We start from the raw sequence: 23550 nt of genomic DNA on the forward strand, positions 1-23550 counted from the left end.
ATTAGTGCAGTTGTATCATTAGTGCAGTTGTATCATTAGTGCAGTTGTATCATTAGTGCAGTTGTATCATTATTGCAGTTGTATCATTAGTGCAGTTGTATCATTAGTGCAGTTGTATCATTAGTGCAGTTGTATCATTAGTGTTTAATTTCTAAAAGCCATTGCCAAAACTGATCGAATTAACTGAATAGCACCATGCTTAGTAATATCTAAATTATTTGTGATCTTTATCGGTTACGCCATGCGAAATCGTCCTCAACAATTTAATTCAAAAGAATAGTAGAGTCATATTTAATCAGCATTCCAAATGTTATACTCTCAAGTAGAACACGGAAGGTTTTGTTGAAACTTAAATTCTTGTTTCCCCATAGCAAAAGACCAAAAAACAAAGATGGCTGCCATTTTCAACTTTCAAAATGTGTACCCCTACGTCAAGCATGATACAGCATTTATTCCCGCCGATAGAGTTAATTTTAGTCTACAGATGACTCTTCTTCAACTCTTTTACTCTCTAACATATTATTGTCAACCCTCTACGGGATGATACTGCACTCACCAAAGTGTTTGTACATATTTAAATCACAATGTTTATTTCCGTCTAGTTTTGTTTAATGCAATGATGAGTTGAAATATACACGTGACATTCACGATACATTTGTTCATCGCCATCCTCCTTTTCCATCTAAAACAGTTTATGTATTCATTGTGGATAAGCATTCTTTGATCAACTAACAAAGGAATGGATTATTCATCAAACATATACCCTTTAAATTCTAAGTCGATTTCCAGCAAAAAAGTAGCAGAGCAATTTATAACAGTATTTTTCGCGTCTAGTAATTGTACAAGTATGTAGTCACTGTATGTACTTATTGTGTGTAGTGATCATGTATAGTCATTGTGTATAGTCATTGTGTTCAGTCATTTAGCATAGTCGTAGTGGTTAGTCATTGTGTATAGATATCATGTATAGTCATTGTGTATGGTATTCTAGTATAGTCATTGCATACAGTCGTCGTGTACAGTCATTGTGTACAGTCATTGCGTATAGTCATTGTGTATAGTATTTGTGTGAATTGATTGTGTATAGTCATTGTGTACAGTCATTGTGCTAAGTCATTGTGTATAGTTATTGTGTATAGTCTTTGTGCATAGTCATTGTGTACAGTCATTGTGTTTAGTAATTATATATACTCATCGTGTTTAGTCATTGTGTACAGTAATTGTGTTTAGTCGTTGTGTATACTCACCGGGTATAGTTATTGTGTGAATTGATTGTGTTTAGTCATTGTGTGTAGTCATTGTGTTCAGGCATTGTGTTCAGTCATTGAGTATAGTCATTGTGTTCAGGCATTGTGTACAGTAATTGTGTATAGTCATCATTGTGTATAGTCATTGTATACAGTCATCGTGTATAGTCATTGTGCACATTCATTGCGTAGAGTCATTGTGTAAAGTCATTGTGTGAACTGATTGTGTATAGTTATTGTGTACAGTAATTGTGTTAAGTCATTGTGTATAGTCATTGTGTATAGGCATTGTGTATCGTCGTTGCGTATAGAAATTGTGTATAGTCATTCTGTACGTTTATTGTGTTTAGTCATTGTGTATACTTATCGTGTATAGACATTGTGTGACTTGATTGCGTTTAGTCATTTTGTTCAGTCATTGTGTATAGTCATTACGTATTGTCATTGTGTATAGTCACTGTTTGGTCATTGTGTTCAGTCATTGTGTATATTCATTGTGTATAGTCATTATGTATAGTCATTTTTTCAGTTATAGTGCATCGGCATTGTGTAAAGTCATTGTGTTTACTCATTGTGTATAGTCATTTTGTATGGACATTTTGTATAGAGATTGTGTATACTAGTTGTGTATAGTCATTTTGCATAGTCATTGTGAAAAGTCATTGTGTATAGTGAATAAGTGCATTAATTGTATAGTCATGATATATACATGTATTGTAAATATGGATGAAACATATTAAGTAAGTATAGTTCTCAAGTGTAGTCACTGTGTCAAGTTATTATATGAAGTCACTATGTAAAGTTATTTCGTGTAGTCACTGTGTAAAGTTATAACGTGTACTCACCGTGTATAACGTGTAGTAACTGTGTTATGTTAGTTCACGTAGTCACTGTGTATAGTCATTACGTGCAATAACTGTGTACAGTTATTACGTGTAGTCAATGTGTATAGTGTTTACGTGTAGTTAATGTGTTAAGTTAGATCATGTATTCACTATCTAAAGTTATTCCTAGTAATCAATGTGTTTAGTTATTATGTGTAGTCACTGTGTAAAGTTATTTCGTGTAGTCACTGTGAATAGTAATTACATGTAGTTACTGTGTATAGTTATTACGTGATGTCACTGTGTATAGTTATTACGTGCAACCTATATGTATAGTTATCACGTGTAGTCACTGTGAATAGTCATTTCATGTAGTCACTGTGTAAAGTTATTTGCTGTAGTCACTGTGTATAGTTATTATGTGTAGTCACAGTGGATAGTTATTACGTGTAGTAACTGTGTATAGTTATTACTTGTGGTAACTTTGTATAGTTATTACGTGTAGTCACTGTGTAAAGTTATTGCGTATAGTCAATGTGTATAGCTATTATTTGTAGTAACTGTGTATAGCTATTACGTGCAGTCACTGTGTATAGTTATTATATGTAGTCACTGTTTATAGTTATTACGTGTAGTCCCTGTGTATAGTTATTTCGTGTAGTCACTGTGTATAGTTATTGACACGAATACTCCGCCATCTCCGAGCCTGGACTGGTCTTGTCCCGTATCACCAAGACCATGATAATAGACCAGTCGAGCATGCGAGTATAAAAAGCACGATTCAATTACTACGCATGGTTATTCTGTTATCGCTTTAAACGTTACAATGAACGCGCATATTGTGTTATTGGGATGTTTGGCTTTGGTTACATTTGGTAGGTTTTTAAACAATATGCTTGTTGGGGTTTCCTTTAGTTTTGGCACGTCCTTAAATCATATATTTAAGATTATATTGTATTTTATTCTAATTGAAATATTATGTTAACGAGAACAAACGCACAAGCTAGGTGAATTTCAAGCTTATACCTAACCAAGTGTTCGAGACAACTTCCACAAATTACCCGCATAAACTATAACAATATATGACATTTTATTATCGCATATCTCGCTGCCAATACCAATCGAGTCTTGATAATTTAATGTTCAAAAAGGATTGAAAACATAATTTGAAGCCAAAATCTTCTAAAATCGATCTTGAAATGACATTTTCATATGCAACTTGGATAGAATTGGGAAATAACTGTGATATTTATTTATTTTCGTTATTTATTTATCATGTATTTAAAATGATATAAACTTTTTGATTTTTGTATTTGATTTCATATCTTTCTTTGTTCATGTATAATTTAATTTTCGTGATTTCTAACATTTTTACCTCGAAAAGACCCTATGCAATAATAAGTAATTATAATGGGCAATAGTATTGTTTATGTTGACAATACAGTTAAAATTTATTGTTTTGCGTTATAAAAAGTAATTCAGAAATGAAGTTAAGTCAAGTATGATTATATGTTAAATCATGAATCCGATATAAAAACATGGTGCTTACACGTTTATGAATATTCCTTTGATAACGCGGGAATACGGTGTTGCAGGCAACATGCATTCTTTGTAAATGTGTAATCATAAAGTTAGTCAAACTGCACGTATCTCCTGTTTGCAGTTTGTTGGTCCACAGTTTCTGCCGAGACGTGCACCACCAATACGAACTGTAACGCAACAATATGCACCGGAAACAGCGAGGTCATATGCCAACACCCCGTAGGAAGTGACGGCATTAAACCGGGCGGCGGACTTTGCACGTGCAAGGACACTACCGGAAGTAAGATTTAAAACGATATTATAGTTTCATTGCGTAAATATTGTTATAATAATTTCCAGCTCGATTGTTTTGAAATACTTTCCATTATTAGACGCTTTTGAGTATGTTTCTGTGGACGTACCCGTTCTTTTAGAAAGTCTATCTGGACTCCCGAATGATCACTGCGACATTCTATTATGTCATTATGTTGGTAATCAGGGATTATTCGCCAGGTCACTCTGTCAACACCTAGTTATCGGGTTTGCATCTATGAAGAAATTAAATAAAACAGTTCCGAGAGCGTACTGAGTCCATTTATGAGTATGAGCAAAGTAAATGTATGAACTTTGTACACAATGACAATATTTTAGCCTCGCTCTGGATAAACGGAATGTAACGCATGTGCGTAAAGTGTCGCCCAAGATTAGTCTATGGAGTCCACACAAGCTTATCAGGGACGACACTTTCCGGTTTTAAAGAATTTTTCGTTTAAAGGAAGTCTGTTCTAAATAAAATTTCAGAATCGACTTAAAGTGTCGTCCCTGATTACCCTGTGTTTATCTGGTACGACACTTTACGCACATGCATTAAACCCGGTTTTCCCAGAGCTTGACATGTATTAGTGTCTTGTGTGTGAGTTTTAACTCCACATTAAGGTCATTCAATTGTGTATACCTTTCCGATTCATACTGTAGTGCATTATTCATCGCTATACATTCGTCAATGTACGCTACTTTTGCTGATATGCCCCTTGCACTTGTTGCCAGGTTGCACCACGAAGGAGGACTGTTACGGTACGGGCGCCAACCTCCAGTGCCCAGACAACACCCGTCACTGCTATGACAACAACTGCATCTGCGATAGGTTCCCTATCGGATAACCGGGATCCGGAATTATCACGTGTGTGAACGCGCGTGTGTGCGAATATGATTGACCGTGTAAAAGTTCTGCAAATAAATGGTTCAAAAGCTTTGTATTCCGTTGTATTTGATCTACTTAATTACATGTTTTAAGAGCATGGAAAAATAACGGGAATTAATAGTCGCTGATCTGCGAACTGTTCAAAATGATGAAAGCTCAAATTATCCCATGCAGTTTATATAAAAATAATTCTTTGAAACAAAATATAGGCGACATGGATAGTATCTGAATAATCTACACATTAAGGACATTCAACGGTTAAAGTTTGAACGAGATCCCCCTTGTAATTAAAGTGGAGTTGGAAACACAAAATTGTGAGACTTTAGATTATAAAGTAGAGAAACAGACAAATTGCCATTACGTAGAGGCCAAAAATCCCTTTTAAGAACATCTACACATTAAGGCAATTAAACCGTGATTGTTTGAGCGAGATCCAACAAATAGTTGGATAAAGGAATTGAAATCCCAATCTTCGTGACGAAATGACAGACGGACAACTGCAATACTTCATGCCTCCCTCTTCATAAATTATAAATATTTAAATGAATACTTATGACTTTAGATAGCTCAGGCAATATAAAATGTCCGATCATGGATATAATTAATTCAATTATGTACAATATATTTATTTTGACCGCACACACTTTATCGATTGCTTTCTAATAGGACCAAACAGACTTAATAAGGGTATGTGATAAAGATACAAATTCATTGTCACTGCGACATAGTAACATGATAAACACCTATAAGTACAATACAATAACATGGTCTTATCAGAGGTTATATGTTTGGTAGCCTGCAACGCCGAAAAGCCGAAATGTGATGCCAGAAATATAGTATCCGGTAATTGGCTCTATGGACAATCCTACATGTTTTGCCGCCACGGGTATTTGTTCCTGTGTTGTATGTATAACAATTATTGCCGATTTCTTACTTGACATTCGAGCGGACTCGGAATTGGGTACTAGATATTGATGGCTGTCTTCGGCAATTATCGTTCTGGTGTGTTGGCGGTTTTGAAAGGCGACAACCCGCCGAAAGGTTGTATATTAGTCGCCAAAACAATTGTGATTTGACAGTTGTCTTTATTACCTGATGTCTTAAATAAATGATAATTAATTATTTTTTGCTATTTCCTCGTCGAAAAAGAAATTTGCAATGTTTTAAACTGTTACCGGTGAATATCGAACTGTTGACCGGTCAACAGTTTGAACTGTTGCCCGCTGGAATAATGACGTCATTTCGTCAAAAAATTGACGTCATTTTACAGTTTAACAGTCAAAATTATTTGTTTTATCGATTACTGTTGTGTGTAAATAAAAATTTAGTTTGCTGTTATTTCTATGTTGGAAATTTGATCAGGTAATAAAACACTTATTTCATGGATGCTTGGTGAACAGTCAAAACTGTTGTCCTTCGGTATCAGGGCTGACATTTGGAACTGTTGCCCTCGGCCTAAGTCATCCCTGATACCTTGGGAAACAGTTTTGACTGTTCACCGCGCATCCATGAAATAAGTGTATATTATTTCGTGTCGGCGTGTTGGTGGGTTTATATGGCAAAAAAGACGATAACACACCAACACGAAATAACGACAACTGTCATTGTTCTCGTTTTGGCTGGTATATTTGTATTTTTTGCGCGTAGTCCAGAGGTCGCCATCGCGCCAGAAAAAAAATCAGAGCACAAACAGCTTTCAAAACCGTGTCGCATGTTCACCTCTAACTTATCGCCCCGGAGTGTTAGCGGGTCTGAAAGGAAGCTTTGATCGGTCTGACTATGCTTTGTATGAACCTATGTCCGGACTGTCAAAATAACATAGGGACTTTTTACGGGTGGTCAAAATTAAGTAGAAACCAATGTCCGCCTGGGTAACAAAAAGCTTTGATACAACAGCCCGGGATTCAAATACAAACGAGTCGCGCTCTGTGAAAAAGGGGTTTAATGTTTTTATCATTTATTTAAAATGATGTAAACTTTTTTATTTATTTTTGTACCTGATGGTATTTCATATCTTTCTTTGTTTGTGTATAATTTAATTTTCATGATTTCTAACATATTTACCTCGGAAAGACCCTATGCAATAATAATTAGTAATAATGGACAGTGGTATTGTTTATGTGGACAATACAGTTAAAATTTATTGTTTTGCGTTATAAAAAGTAATTCAGAAATGAAGTTAAGTCAAGTATGAATATATGTTAAATCATGTATCCGATATAAAAACATGGTGCATACACGTTAATGAATATTCCTTTGATAACGCGAGAATACCTTGTTGCAGGCTACATGCATTCTAAGTAAATGTGTAATCATAAAGTTAGTCAAACTGCACGTATCTCCTGTTTGCAGTGTGTTGGTCCACAGTTTCTGCCTAGACGTGCACCACCAATACGAACTGTAACGCAACAATATGCCCCGGAAACAGCGAGGTCATATGCCAACACCCCGTAGGAAGTGACGGCATAAAACCGGGCGGCCTGGGTAACAAAAAGCTTTGATACAACAGCCCGGGATTAAAATACAAACGAGCCGTTCTCTGTGAAAAAGTGGTTTAATGCATGTGCGTAAAGTGTCGTCCCAGATAAGCCTGTGCAGTCCGCACAGGCTTATCATGGAATATACTTCCCGCTTTTATTGAATTTTTCGTTAAAAGATAGTCTCTTCTTAGCAAAACCCCAGTTTAGGCGGAAAGTATCGTCCCTGATTAGCCTGCGCGGACTGCACAAGCTTATCTGGGACGACACTTTACGCGCATGCATTAATGCCCCTTTTCACAGAGCATGGCTCAATATAATTCGTTCAATGCGTGAAATAAGACAGTTAGTACAACAGGTTGGCTTATCTACGCCAAGGTGCCGTGGGAGACGCCAGGTGCGCTCATTGGCCCGTGTGCCGCTCTAAAAGGGGACTGCTCGTGTCGCTGATAATGTCACCGCGTGTCGTTTGTACTGGGACGCAGTGTTCGGAGGTAAGTATTTAGGAAAACGGACATTGAGTTCTACAATAATCATAGAACAATGACAAAACCGAAATTGACTTGGTATACTTTATCTTACTGAAAGAGTCCTGAATTCATTGGTCACAGGGTTAGGTCAAAGAATGCTGAATACAAAGGTTACATATTTCACTTTTAAAATGGGCGAGCACTAGTATTTACTTGTCATAAACAGTCACACTTATTGAAGGCTCGTTTTGTACTTTCTTAACAAAAAACGATTCCCTGTGTGCATTTAAATCGCAATGACGGTTTGGGAATTAGATATGTGTATCACGAAAAAACAAATTCAGAAAAATTGAACACCTGAAGAATGAAAAACAATATGTTGACGTGCGGTCCCAACGCTTTGGAACACAGCAGTTCAAAGACCTTAACTAACTTAACAAGGCCTAAACGTTCACGTTTGTGCACTGGCGGATTATAATGATAGAAAACATTGTTTTGAATCTTTATTATGCATTTTGAACATCAGTTACTACTTGACCAACGTTTAGCGTTTGCTTGCTTACTGGGAAGGGCACATTATAACAACCATACACTAACATTTCAAATAAACACGTACATTCCCGTATGAAACAAAATAAATCTCGTTTGGGCGCCAAAAATAAAACAATGAAGTGTTTACTTCATAAACAATGTGGTATGTACATCATTAAACCATTTTCCGTACACATATATAGTGTTTAAATATAGGCACTTAAAAATATTTTTGGTGCTACTGCTCCTACCGGTACTGTTAATACTACCACTACTATATACATGTTTGTTACCAAGTCAAATAAAATGCTTGAATATTGCGCTGTTTACAGGCAAATGTTTTACTACATGAAATACAGGTGTCGATTTATCGACACAAATAGAGTATCGCAGTATTGTGCTTAAATTGCTAATAGGGCTCATTACTAGACCAGTTGTGTTTTTTTCCAAAGAAGAAGCTGATATTTTTTATCATATAGGTGAAAATGCGCATCGTGTTTGACATGTACGGTACCTCCAGATACAACTTATATTATTAATAGAAGTTCGTAGCAGACAATGAAAGTGCTGGTAACGACCACTTCATTTCAATGTTGGTTTTTCATCCATATGTAATTGAAAGTAGTATTTTCATAACTTTGGTCAATTATTAAAAATTTAACTTTTTTGGACGTAATCAAACCATTGAGCGTAAATCAGCAAATGTAATTCTATATTTTCAAATATTTTCAAATTCGAAATATATATAATTGAAATGTTGGTCCTTTGAAAAGAAGTTACCAATATGTAATCAGGTTTTCTAACCTCAAAATATCACCTTAAAATATATAAAAACTTCTGTAATATGCTGCATATCGTTCATTAGTAATGCCTTCGAGTACCAACAACAGAGAAATGTGCTGTTAACAATCAAATTGATCCACACCTATACTCGGTTACAGCTACTGCTGTGCGGTATTCCAAACTGTCTATATATCACCCGACCGGAACTGTACAGAATGTCGCAAAGCAACCGGCGCTTACTATTAACAGGTATAAGATCTTTCAATTTCCCCCAATGCTTTGAACATTTAAAGTATTACTGACCGGACAACACGGTCACTGGAGTATATAAGGGCTGGACAGTCTAAAATCACGTTCAGTTGAGTTCACTCGGATATATCGTGCAGTCATAAATATGAGAATTGTCATAGGAATCGCTGTCTATCTGTGTGTTGTGGCCATCGGTAAAAAACATACAACAGTAGCTATTGTTGTATATTATTATATTATTATTATTTTATTATTTATTATTTTTATTATTATTATTACTACTACTACTGCTGCTGCTGCTTCTGCTGCTGCTGCTGCTGCTGCTACTACTACTACTACTACTACACTACTACTACTACTACTACTACTCTACTACTACTACTACTACTACTACTACTACTACTACTACTACTACTACTACTACTACTTCCACTACTACTACTACTACTACTACTACTACTACTACTACTACTAGTACTACTACTACTACTACTACAACTACTACTATTACTACTTCTACTACTACTACTACTACTACTACTACTACTACTACTACTACTACTACTTACTACTACTTCTACTATACTACTACTACTACTACTTACTACTACTTACTAGCTACTACTACTACTACTTCTACTACTGACGACTACTACTACTACTACTTCGACTACTTACTACTACACTACTACTACTACTACTACTGCTACCGACTACTACTACTACTACTACTACTGCTACTACTACTACTACTACGACTACTACTACTACTACTACTACTACTACTACTACTACTACTACTACTGACTACTACGACTACTACTACTACTACACTGCTACTTCCTACTACTACTTACTTACGACTGCTACTATCTACTACTACTACTACTACGACTACTCTACTACTACTAACGTGACTACTACTACTGCTACTACTACTACTACTACTACTACTAACTACTACTACTACTACTACTACTACTACTTACTACTACTACTACTACTACTAACTCTACTACTACTACTGCTACTACTACTACTACTACTACTACTACTACTACTACTACTACCACTACTACTACTGCTACTGCTGCTGCTGCTGCTGCTGCTGCTACTACTGCTGCTGTTGCTTCTGCTGCTGCTGCTGATGCTTCTATGCTATAACTACTACTACCACTAATATATACATAAAACATACAAACAAACGCAGATCCAATGGTATTTATCAAATGTTGAACAGGTCTTGTGTTTACATATTTTCGCACTGATCATTTAGATATTGAAGGAAGAAATCTACAATTACCAACAAACGTAATAGTGGATAACACTTCGACTGCATTGTTCATATATCAATTATGGTTTCATTGGTTTCATAAGTCCAATAATTTTCTTTAACGAGATGCATATTTTTGAAAGATATTGTCAAAACTCGAATGATATAGTATTTGAGATTGATGCCGCAAAGTCCCCTCTTTATCCAACAATGATAGCATTCTTAACCTCGCTACATGTAGACAAATGCTACGTGCACATGTACTCAGTGACATACACCAATAACGTTATTGTATGCACCGTTATATAATTGAATATACTATAAGACATGAATGTCGAATAGAATTTCATATTAATAATGCTACCACTAGACATAGGAATGTATTTCATCATTATTGGTTTTGAACTTCATGGATCGTTTATACCGTAAATTAAGCAAACGAGGTTTTTATTAAAATAAGTTTTGTAATATTGTGCCATGGGATCCGGTCTCACGTGACATGGGACCAAGTCAAACGTGACATGGGATCCGTTCTAACCAGAAATTGGACCAAATCCCACGTGACATGGGATTCGGTCTCACCAGATATGGGACCCAGTCAAACGTGACATGGGATCCGGTCTCACCAGACATGGGACCCAGTCTGACGTGACATGGGATTCGGTCTAATCAGACATTGGACCAAATCTCACGTGACATGGGATCCGGTCTCACAAGACACGGGAACCAGTCTAACGTGACATGGGATTCGGTCTCACCAGACATTGGACCGAATCTCACGTGACATGGGATCCGGTCTCACCAGACATGGGACCCAGTCTAAAGTGACATGGGATCCGGTCTCACCAGACATTGGACCCAGTCAAACGTGACATAGGATCCGGTCTCACCAGACATTGGACCATATCTCACGTGGCATGGGCTCCGGTCTCACCAGACATTGGACCTAATCTCGCGTGACATGCGATACGGTCTCAAAAATGGGAAACCTTCTAACGTGACATGGGATCCTGTATCACCAGACAAGGGATCCGTTCTCACGTGACATGGGACCAGGTCTAACGTGATATGGGAACCGGTCTAACGTTACATGGGCACTGGTCTCATGTGATATGGGTCCCGGTCTCACGGGGCATAGGACCCCGTCAAACGTTACATGGGAGAGAATGTCTTGTGAGCAATGAGACCCGGTCTCACGTGACATTAATTTACTTCAAATTGAAAAGTGTTTTTTTCCGTAGTGCTTTGTGAGCAATGCACAACCAACACTGACTGTAGAAGCACCCTGTGTTCCGCGGGCAACCAAGTAATCTGCCAACATCCGGACGGCGCGGGAATCGTCGCCAATGGCGGTCTATGCACCTGTGGAGACAAACAAGGAGGTAATAGTGGTTTATGTTTCAGGTTCATGATCATTGGTGCAATGTTTCACTTATTGCATACGGTTGTCTCTGTTGTTTGAACTGAGTTATCACAGGTTCAAACGATGTGTCACCTGTTTAAACATGTTCCTTTTCATGCTCCACGTTTACACGTTGTTTTTGTGCACGTGTCTCGTTGTTACACGGTCACGCAACATAGTGTTTCATGTTTACGCTACATGTTATTTCTTATTTAAGCTGCACGTGTTTCCTCTCCATACTCCACTTTATTTTCTGTCCACGCTTCACGTTGTTTCCTCTTTGAGCTACTCGTTGTTTCTTATTTATGCTACGCAATGTATCATCTTTATAACGTACGTTTTTCAATTTAACGCTTAACGTTGTTTCCTATTTGAGCTACTCGTTGTTTCTTATTCATGCTACGTAATAGATCATCTTCATAACGTACGTTTTTCAATTTAACGCTAAACGTTGTTTCCTCTTTGAGCTACTCGTTGTTTCTTATATATGCCACGCAATGAATGATCTTTATAACGTAAGTTTTTTTATTTTAACGCTAAACGTTATGTCCTCTTTGAGCTACTCGTTGTTTCATATTTATGCTACGCAAAGTATCGTCTTTATAACGTACGTTTGTCATCTTAACGCTACACGTTGTTTCCTATGCCTGCAACACAGTTTTCCCTTCCCATTCACCGTCTCGTCTTTCCACACTACTCATAGTTTCTTCTGCACCCCACATGTTGTTTCCACTTCAATAACTCCATGGTTCTTCTTCACACAGCACGTTTTTCCTCTTTATGTTACACGTTGCTTCCTACTCACAATGCACGCTTGCTTCCTACTCACAATGCACGTTGCTTCCTACTCACAATGCACGTTGCTTTCTACTCACAATGCACGTTGTTTTCTACTCACAATGCACGTTGCTTCCTACTCACAATGCACGTTGCTTCCTACTCACAATGCACGTTGCTTCCTACTCACAATGCACGTTGCTTCCTACTCATAATGCACGTTGCTTCCTACTCACAATGCACGTTGCTTCCTCCTCACAATGCAAGTTGCTTCCTACTCACAATGCACGTTGCTTCCTACTCACAATGCACGTTGCTTAATCTTCACATTTTGAATTGTTTCATGTTTCATATGATATTCAATCTTCATGTCCTCTCCTCTCCGTACTACATGTTGTTTTTTTCAACGCTTAGAGCTATTTCCTCTTAAAGCTATGCTTTTTTTCGCATTAACGCTTCACACTTTCTTTCACGCTACACGTTTTATCTTCACTCTTCACGTTTCATCTTCACGCTACAAGTTTCATTTTCACGCAACACGTTGTTTTCTCTTCACGCTACACGTTGTTTTATCTTCACGCTACACGTTGTTTTCTCTTCACGCTACACGTTGTTTTCTCTTCACGCTACACGTTGTTTTCTCTTCACGCTACACGTTGTTTTCTCTTCACTTTACACGTTGTTCCCTCTTCACTCACTATACGCGTTGTTCCCTCTTCACTCACTCTACACGTTGTTCCCTCTTCAATCACTCTACACGTTGTTCCCTCTTCACTCACTCTACATGTTGTTTCCTATTCACTCACTCTACACGTTTTTTCCTCTTCACACACTATACACGTTGCTCCCTTTTTACTCACTCTACACGTTGTTTCCTTCTCTCTCACTCTACACGTTGTTCCCTCTTCACTCACTCTACACGTTGTTCCCTCTTAACCCACTCTACACGTTGTTCCCTCTTCACTCACTCTACACGTTAACCCTCTTCACTAACTGTACACGTTGTTCCCTCTTCACTCACTCTACACTTTAATCCTCTTCACTAACTGTACACGTTGTTCCCTCTTCACTCACTCTACACGTTAACCCTCTTCACTCACTCTACACGTTGTTCCCTCTTCACTCACTCTACACGTTGTTCCCTCTTCACTCATTCTATACATTGTTCTCTCTTCACTCACTCTACACGTTGTTCCCTCTTCACTCACTCTACACGTTGTTCCCTCTTCACTCATTCTACACGTTGTTCTGTCTTCACTCACTCTACACGTTGTTCCCTCTTCACGCACTCTAAACGTTGTTCTCACTTCACTCACTCTACACGTTGTTTCCTCTTCTCTCACTCTACACGTTGTTCCCTCTTCACTCACTCTACACGTTGTTTGCTCTGCAGAGTGCGTGCTACAGTCGGACTGTTTCGGTGACAAGGCGCCCTCCCTGTCGTGCCCCGACAACGCCCGCCACTGCTACGACGGAAGGTGTATTTGCGATCGCTTTCCCATTGGAAAAAGTGACGTGTAGTGTTCACGAGTATTAAACTATTATAAGCAGTTTCTTAGCTGTTGATGCTGTTTTGTCGGGTTTGTGTGTGAGTTTTATTGCGTGTATTTGTGTATGTGCGTGTGTTTGTGTGTGCATGTGTGTGTGTGCGCGCGAGTGCGTGCGTGTGTGTATTTCGACGCTTATGATGTCCTTTGCAAGCCAGAGGCAACATGTGTGGACCCGGAGTGAGTCCTAGCAGCTCCTACTAAATACACTTTCTAGACTCGCGAAAGTTGGGACGAATTGTGAATTATAGCTACAATTTCCGGTTATTTTCTTGTTACTAAAAGATTTTTTTAATTTGATCTGGTCTTGTAGTTTAAACATATTTATTTATTTTGGTCTTGTGTTATGGGGGGAAGCCGGAGTACCCGGAGGAAACCCCACCTGAAACAACCAACCAAATTCACATGTTGCCGAAAACGGGAATTGAACCCGGGTCGACTAGGTGAGAAGCGAATGTACCAACCACTGCACTAGCCGAAGTTATCAACTTGCCAGTTTGCCAGCCTTTATATACTGTCGAACCGAGCGCCGCCTAGTAAACGAATCGGAAAGTCACGAGTCGCAAATTAACCGGAGTTTCCGAATTTCCTTCGTAATTGATGAAAATTACCGAATGCCCTCCGTACTCTATGGAGATTACGGATCATGAATTTCCCCATCACTGCCACAGAAACGAGACGAGTTTATATACAGGATCTTTACAAGACACGTTCCTTAAATATCACATGCTCGATAAAATGCTTAATAAATCACTTCTAACACGAACATTAAGTAACTTTGTGAATTACAAGTAACATTTCCTAATGATTAACTTGCAAATGTTAAACTAAAGGAGGTAATCATAATGTAACAGAAAGAAACGAAAAGTATCTAATTCGACCCTGAATGTTTAGTCATAGTAGTATATGGAATCTTCACGTGGTAAAACAAAGATATGTTTATAAACATATGTTTACTGCCAATTCGTAACAGCTGATGCTTTTAAATTATATACTTCGAGTACTGCGTATCGGTGGGTACGACGTATCGGTGTAATCCGAAACATGCCAAATATCTGCCACGTTACTTAGTTCCGTGTCCATTGTTTACACGTTTGTTTTTCCACGGTATTTAATACAAAAGTATCCCACAAATGGTCTTTCTTCGTGTAAGTAAGATCTTTTTTTTAACAAAATACGAAGCATTTTACAAAATCTTACAAATTTCCTTAAGTTGTGTTAAGGATTGTTAGACAATTTCACTATTTTCGATAGCTATTTTTACGGAATGGAAGCATTTCATCGTAAAATGACGTCAATATGCGGTGCGCTTGCTAGATGACGTGTTTACATTAATGGGTAGGAATACAAATACTCGCTAAAATTTCATACCAGTCAATTAAAATAAAATGTTGCTTTTTTCTTTGCTATTTTCCTTTTTGTTTCTAATAAATATATTTTTATTTTCCGTTGCCCATTATCACCAAAATTAAGTTGAAGAGAAGAAAATATGAAGTCTAATGGAAAAAGTTTACTATGATGTCAGAGAAAATGGGATGTCAGTCTGCAAAGCTGCAAGGATATATGGAATACCAGAGTAAACTGAGAGCCATGACTCTATGAAATCACTTTATTATAATGAGCATATATCTTTTTATAAATATATATATAGTAAATACATACACAACATCGTTAAATAAATGGTAAAAGTTGTTGTATTTTGTTTAACTCACAATTACTCTTATGCATGACACCAATGAAAGATCTCAATTTTAGTTAAGTAGTCTAAAAGGGAGCTAATCGTGAATACACCGATACGCAGTACTCTTCAAAACAATCGAAATGGTGTCAGACCGTAAGTAGAAAGCAGCCGATATCGGAGATGCAGTTTATACGGGCAAAAGCATGAAGGGCGTTGACCTGCTCATACACATAGAATTTTTGACATAACTAAAGACATAAGTCATATACCTAACAGAGTCAAATAAATTCTGTCCGCATCATCTATTTTCGCGATGCATGTGCAGTTTTCTTGACCAATGCAGCAACATAGACACAACGACAAACGCCATATTGCATGTATTTGCATACCTCAGGCAAGATACGACAAGAAATTAATTATTTTGTAGCGAATGGTACTCTATCTCCTTGCATTATATGATTTTCTCAGCAAAAATACGTCTGTTTTCCTCCTTGTGTAACGCTTCCGTTTTCCCATAACGCATCGCAAATTGCAAATTGCACTAAATGGAGTGAACAAAATCTTAGAAAATATAACCCGTCTAAATGGTTTAGGTCCAGAAAGGCCGAAAACCAAAAAGGCCGCATACCAAAAAGGCCGAATACCAAAACGACCCCAAATCGTACCAAAAAGTGAACCAAAAAGGCCTTAAAGAAATTATTGTTATTTAAGGTTTCAAATTGAGTTTACAAAGAAATACACGTAAATCAAAATGGAATAAGACATAAAACAGGTATACTTTTTTTTATTTTCTTTATTTGTTGTTTATGTTTAAATATACATTTACGATATATACAGTCAATGTACAAGCACAGTCACACAATTTATATAACAAAATATACATTTAAAAGCAAACATTTACAGACAATATACAGTCACACTGACAAAATACAACCTAATAACATAATAATATTGGTAAACATGTAAATTCTATTTTTTATTAAATCAAAATGGAGTACGACATAAAACAGGTATGACGTTTTTTTTTCTTTATTACAAAATATACATAATTTCAATTAATTTCAATTACATAATGATATTGTTAAACAGCTTTATTACAAAATATACATAATTTATTATAAAATATACATAATTTCAATTAATTTCAATTACATAATAATATTGTTAAACATGTGAATTCTATTTTCTATTAAATCAAAATGGAGTACGACATAAAACATGTATGAACTTTTTTATTTTCTTTATTACAAAATATACATTAACAAGAAAATTTACATACAATATACAATCATTGTGACACAATAAAACATAATTTAAACTACATAATAAAATATACATATATATTACGCCAGCACAATGCCGTACACTTGACCGACCTTGGCCAGGAACTCGGAGGTGGTGCATTCTTTCGACTCATACTTGTTCCAGAGTGACACCAGGGACGTCTGGACCTTTGCGGATCGCGTTGTGTTGATCCGGTGGAGGTCGCTGCCTTCAACAAACATCCTCACTATTTCCGTTTCTTGTCTGAGATGTGGAACCAGTCGGTAAAAACCGACACCGGTACCGGCTTTTGCTTTCAGGCGGTTGTGGTATCCTGGAAATATAATATGAAATATCAAAACAAATGTGTATGTATATTAACAAAAATAAATGAATATTTTAATTAAATTATATATATATATATATATACAATGGAAAGTGGTAATATATTATTTTTTTTATTCACCTTCAAGGTCGTTGTTTGTCCGGACGTCCAAGAACAGCGAAGGCAACATCTTTTAGAGACGACGAAATTAATTCATATTTCGATACGATAGTCACATCATACGACATATGTTAAAATACAATTTTAAAAACCTTGTCAGGAGTCATGTGCATGTCGACTACAGTGTCGTCTGCGAATGGACCAACCACTCTGTTGTCGATGACCGGGTTGGCAGAAGGGTCGAGGTCACCCGTCTGAAACACATTTTAAACATATTTAAACATACTGTTGCGAAAAAGCGAAGGTCACACTTCGTTGAGTGTAGAAGAATTAATTTTCATAGCTAACAATGCTTACAAAAATAATATCACTGACGCTTATCTCTAGGGCGTACTTCCGGTTCACATTATCGAATAAGATTAGTCTCGAATTTACTTCTTCAATGAATCCAATATTCTATAGTTAATATTATCCCTTTAAATAAATAAACAATTGTTTTTAAAGTTTGATTTGTTCACAACATGAACGGCCGCGTTTCTTTCGTCGACAAGTGAAAAGTGAAACTGACTTTCTGGTGGATGTTAACACTGTTGAAATCAAATAAATAAATGGAATACACTCGATTGGTAAGTAATTATTCAATTGAAATATTGCGTTTGGTAACATAAAACATCAATAATTCAATCTATAATTATATTGCTAAAGATTACCTTTGATAAAATGGATACTGTTTTCGTCACAAAGAAATGTTTCCGCCGATTTTAAATTTAAGGTCAGTGTTATTCAGTAAAACTAATTAAACAAAAAAGTTATCATTTTATTTAAGTTTTGGAGTTATTTCTTGAGTATATTATACATGATTATTCTAAAGACCCTTTCTTTTGTGGTGCATTAAGTTACGTTGTGATTGTAAACAATATTGCATCTCCGACTCGTACTCGATAATTTTCGTACCAAACTGTTTCAAACAGTAAAAAATCAAACTGTGCTTACATAAACATTGGACATAGACTAATTAATCTGTATATGAAATTGATTTTCTTTTAGAAGCTGCTCTGTCAAATGCTGGGCTTCACACATTTCATGAAGCATTCTGCTGAGCAAAACTGACTGCGTGCTTCGTACTCAACAACGAAGCAATTCTGGACCTATCAAGCTTAACCGGGACTGAAACATTAGCAATTGTGACTCTGTAATATTCAACGTTAGTGGACTGAACATTAGCAATTGTGACTCTGTAATGTTCATCGTTAGTGGACTGAAACATTAACTATTGTTTCTCTGTAATGTTCAACGTTAGTGGACTGAAACATTAGCAATTGTGACTCTGTAATGTTCAACGTTAGTGGACTGAAACATTAGCAATGGTGACTCTATAATGTTCAACGTTAGTGGACTGAAACATTAGCAATTGTGACTCTGTAATGTTCAACGTTAGTGGACTGTAAAGAAACTGCAATAAGTGTGAAGAGACTTTGTATGTCTGCAAGCAAAAAGAATAATACAGCATAACACATATCAGATGTGATATCAATGTGAAAGAATAGTGGAATTAACAATTTGCAGTTATCAGGCATGTCATATTAATTGTTGATATTAACAATGATGGTTCCCAGGCAGCTATAGACATTTTTCTGTATTTCTATTACTTATTTAAATGTATGCCACAATCAAAAAAGTACACTACGTTTAGAGACCATTGTGATGTGTGGTGATGACTTTGAGTAATACATTGCAAATTAAACAATATCTACTAAGTTGTTTTAGTATAAAATTTCTTGTTTATTATATAAATGAATGCTAATGTTTGCTTAATTATAAATGTGCATAATGCAGTGCCAGTAGCACACTTTGCAATATTTTAATTACAAAAGAGTGAGTTGTACACTTGAACTCATACCTATAATTTGTAATCCTCACCTAAACAATCATGTGACACACCATGTTGTGTATTCCCATAATTATTTTGCACATTATGCGGACACTTTGAAAAAAATGCAAATAAGCGAAAAGCAGATATTTAGTCTTGTCAACTGTCTCTGATTCTTTTTTTTGAAGACCATATTATTAGAAGCTAAAGTGTTGGATACGGTATGCATTTTATTTGATGTCTGCTTGTAACTATTTTTCCACAAAAGACGTACTGGCAGAGTGGAGTCTTTTTTTGGTTCTACATCTGCGATTAATTCAACTACTTGACATTAAGTGTCATGGCCGAGCGTGTTTTTAACTAACAAACGCGTGGTAGAAATTTATCCGAATATATGCAAACTCATAAGAGTGTGTCTAATACTCCATGTGTTGAGTGCACAGTAACAAGGGCGATAAGATTATGGTACACATGAACATACTGAATGTGTTATTTTGTTTATGAGCTTGAACACACACAAACTTGACTTCAATCAATATGGGTGTACATGCAGTTAAATAATCGGATTGTTATTTTATAATCATGTTCATTGGAAAACTGCCTCATTTATATGAAATACGCAGCTGCTATCTATATAGCTTTAATGCCATAATGATTGAATATCTGTACTCTCAAAACATGAAAATGAATTAAATGAAATGAAAATAAACGAAATAATGCATTTAATTTCAGGTGAAAATTATTTGATTATATAATATTTTATTTAAATATGGTTTGGTAAATGATTTAATACAATCCTTGTTGATAAAACTACCTTCGTGATAATAAATATGCTGTTGTTTATTTTTTGTTAGTCTCACACATAAAGCAACTGGTACACTCATATATTTAGCAATAAGCTTATGATGTGGGTCGTCATCATAAATCTGAATTTTCGCTACTAGTATTTTCTTAGCGCCAACCTAGTAATGTTCAATCTGTTTATGCCATAAGCGATAAATTTAACCAACTTTTAATTCCTGAGGATTTAGAAAAATACAACAAGTTCACAACATTTCATTACATTAGGTATAACAGTGCGGAAGATATGCAAAGAGTATTGTGTCCAAAGGTGACATTTCTCGTCTGTGTGATTTTGTGCAGTGTATGAGGGGTAAGCACTTCTTTCAAGATAGATGCAAACACTCCCGCAAGCATTGTTCCGTTTATTAGTTTATTAACATTAATTAAATACAAAAAGTTTTTCATTTACATATGCAGGGGTTTACGATGTCGATGATTGAGACGTGGGACCAAACAAATGAAGTTCGCCACCTTGCTTATTTTAAGCTGAAGTTAAATAAAATCCCTTCTAGTTTTAGAAACAATCTCGCCCTAAAACATAAATGATATCCCTGCATATGTACAACATCAATAAAACACAGTTTCTCGAGATTTTTTTTTTAATTCTTACATTATTTAAAAAAAATACATGTTTGAAGAGTTTGAAAACAGTACAAGAGGTTACTATATATAAAGCATAGCTTCATAAACTTGTTTTTTTATTAAAACAAATAACATTGTATTGTTTTGCTCAATTACATATTGTTATATCGAGAATTTAAATGTTGTGTTGCACGATAATGTGCAGACATATATTACCCATGTTATCTTAAACAAACATCAAATAAGCTTTTGCCCGTAAATAAGGTAGCACATATCATATTAAACATATCACAGTTAAACTTAATTATATCTGAAAAAGGTTAAATGATGTGTTTTCTTTCTTCTTCTTCTTCTTCTTCCGAGTGGTGTGCTGGGCTCCTCTGGAGCATTGTCGCACAGTTGTGACTATGTACATGCGTAAGGGGAAATGCGTGCAAACGGCTGAAACCAAGATAAAAACAAGATGCTCCAGAGTTAAGGCCTTAGCATGTCCATCCTTGACATGAAGACGTCGAGGGATGGTGCCATGATCGTCGCTTCTGGTAGGCTGTTCCAGATGCGGATGCCAGAGGGAAAGGAGTATTTGTAGGCATTGACGCTGGCAAAGGGTACAAGGAACATGTTGGCGTGGCCTCTTGTATGAACACCAGCTGGTAGTAGGATGTGCTGGGATTGGATGTCTACTAGATTGTTGACGATCCTGAACATCATGATGGCTTTGGAGTGCTGGCGACGGGCTTCAAGTGTGTCCCAGTCAAGCCGTTTCATCATGGCTGTGACACTGCTGGCTTGTTTGAAGTCGCCTGTGCAGAATCGAGCGGCTCTTCTTTGCTCTTTCTCGAGCTTTTCGATGTTCGTTCTATACTGATGCTGCATACTCCAGCTGAGGTCGGATTAAGAACTTGTAGCATGTGGCCTTGATATCTTGTGGGCATGTGCTCAGGTTTCGTCTTAGAAATGATGTGGTGTTGTAAGCCTTCTTACATGTTGCGTCAATATCGCTGTTCCAGGACAGGGTATTGTCGAGTGTGACGCCCAACTACTTTGCTGGTTTGCTTGTGGGATTGGCCATGTATGGAATATATGAGCCGTTTATGGCTTCGCGCTTGTTGGTAATACGGATCAACTCGCACTTGTCTGGGTTAAACTCCATCTGCCAGTCCCTTTCCCACTCTTGAAGGCGATCTAGGTCCTCTTGAAGTGCCTGAGTGTCTCTGTCTGATGCGATTGTTCTGTAGAGCAAGCAGTCATCTGCAAAGAGGCGTGCTGAGGAGCTAGTTCTGCTGGGTAGGTCATTAATAAAGACCAGGAACAGCAGCGGACCCAGGACTCCCGATGTTACTGGAGCTGACTTTGATGTCGTACCATCAAGTGCTACCTGCTGATGACGATTAGCGAGGAAGCTCTTGGTCCACCCCCAATGTCTTACCCCTGATGCCATAGTGGTGTAACTTGGATGCTAGACGTTGGTGCGGGACTTTGTCGAAGGCCTTTGAGAAATCTAGCAGTATGGCATCTATCTGCTGCTTCCGATTGAGGCCTGTTGTAAGGTCTTGGACAGTGCTTATGAGCTGCGACTCGCTTGACCTCCTCTTACGAAAACCGTGTTGCTGATCTGCTAAGAGATTGTTGTCATCGAGGAACTTCATAATGTGGCTGTTCTCCATTAACTTACAGCAGATTGATGTTAGGGAGATTAGTCTGTAGTTAGATGGTTTACTTTTCTCACCTTTCTTGATTACTGGACTGACTAATGCTGCTTTCCAACCATCAGGTACCTGACTCTGGTCAAATACGAGGCTTGGAAGATGAGACTGGGCTATAGATAAGATAAGATAAGATAAGATAAGATTTATTTTGAGTCGGCAAGAGTTGAACAACAAACATAAGCTCAGACAGCTTGTACAACCGACTATAAAACATGATGAATAAGAAATAACAAGTGTATAAAAGCTGAAAGACTGGAAACAAATTGTTCTACAATTAAAAGGCAGATATACATATAAATATATAGCATGATATTACAACATCAGATACGGTACTAAAAATGTTTAGATTTGTCTACATTAAAAGTCAGATAATATTTTAAGAGAAAGAATAAAATATCAACTAGACACAGCATGCAGAGCATACAAAACATATCAAGCATACAGAGCATACATAGCATGCAGAGCATACAAAGCGTACGGAGCGTACAAAGCAACCAGAGTATACAAAGCGTAAGGCACACAAAGTATACATAGCATACATAGCATTCAACGCAAACAAAGCACACAAAGCATGCCAGGCATACAAAATATACTAGGCATACACAGCACACAAAAATACACCAAGCAAACAAGGCATATAAAGTAAATAGAGCAAAAAAAACACATGCAAAGCACACAAAGTATACAAGCAAACAATGCATATAAAGTATATAAAGCACATTAAAACATGCAAAGCACACAAAGTATACAAAGCATACAGATCACACAAAGCATATAAAGCATATAGGGCCTACAAAGCATACAGAGCATGCACAGCACACAAAGCATACAAAGCTAAGAAAAATACTAACAGCA

General features: G+C 36.9%; 2 protein-coding genes across 4 annotated transcripts; both read left to right on the forward strand.

Annotated features, from left to right (window-relative positions):
- The first annotated feature begins 2801 nt into the window (after positions 1 to 2801).
- LOC127864559 (serine protease inhibitor Cvsi-2-like) lies at positions 2802 to 4844 on the forward strand. The gene is made up of 3 exons (XM_052404302.1): positions 2802 to 2946; positions 3735 to 3893; positions 4640 to 4844. The coding sequence occupies exons 1-3, from the start codon at positions 2898 to 2900 to the stop codon at positions 4750 to 4752; spliced, it is 321 nt and encodes a 106-aa protein (XP_052260262.1). The 5' UTR covers positions 2802 to 2897; the 3' UTR covers positions 4753 to 4844.
- Positions 4845 to 7610: 2766 nt separating this feature from the next.
- On the forward strand, positions 7611 to 14308 carry LOC127864557 (uncharacterized). Of its 3 annotated transcripts, XM_052404301.1 has the most exons (4): positions 7611 to 7764; positions 9213 to 9303; positions 11818 to 11958; positions 14149 to 14308. In XM_052404301.1, exons 1-4 carry the CDS (start codon positions 7723 to 7725, stop codon positions 14274 to 14276), a joined length of 402 nt encoding a protein of 133 aa, XP_052260261.1. In that variant the 5' UTR covers positions 7611 to 7722; the 3' UTR covers positions 14277 to 14308. The 3 variants fall into 3 exon arrangements, 1 of the variants encoding a protein (XP_052260261.1); XR_008042076.1 differs by lacking the exons at positions 7611 to 7764; positions 9213 to 9303 and adding an exon at positions 10813 to 10867; XR_008042077.1 differs by lacking the exons at positions 7611 to 7764; positions 9213 to 9303 and adding an exon at positions 10910 to 10956.
- Positions 14309 to 23550: the final 9242 nt, after the last annotated feature.

The sequence above is a fragment of the Dreissena polymorpha genome, chromosome 1 (assembly GCF_020536995.1).
Source record: "Dreissena polymorpha isolate Duluth1 chromosome 1, UMN_Dpol_1.0, whole genome shotgun sequence".
In the NCBI taxonomy this organism is placed as follows: Eukaryota; Metazoa; Mollusca; class Bivalvia; order Myida; family Dreissenidae; genus Dreissena; species Dreissena polymorpha.

Excerpts from the sequence above, each read along its gene's own strand:
- LOC127864559 (XM_052404302.1), top strand. The coding sequence starts at position 2,898 with ATGAACGCGCATATTGTGTTATTGGGATGTTTGGCTTTGGTTACATTT. Across the intron at positions 2,947-3,734 it reads TTTGGCTTTGGTTACATTTG|TTTGTTGGTCCACAGTTTCT; the intron begins GTAGGTTTTTAA and ends TCCTGTTTGCAG. Across the intron at positions 3,894-4,639 it reads GTGCAAGGACACTACCGGAA|GTTGCACCACGAAGGAGGAC; the intron begins GTAAGATTTAAA and ends ACTTGTTGCCAG.
- LOC127864557 (XM_052404301.1), top strand. The coding sequence starts at position 7,723 with ATGTCACCGCGTGTCGTTTGTACTGGGACGCAGTGTTCGGAG. Across the intron at positions 7,765-9,212 it reads CTGGGACGCAGTGTTCGGAG|CTACTGCTGTGCGGTATTCC; the intron begins GTAAGTATTTAG and ends ACTCGGTTACAG. Across the intron at positions 9,304-11,817 it reads CCGGCGCTTACTATTAACAG|TGCTTTGTGAGCAATGCACA; the intron begins GTATAAGATCTT and ends TTTTTTCCGTAG.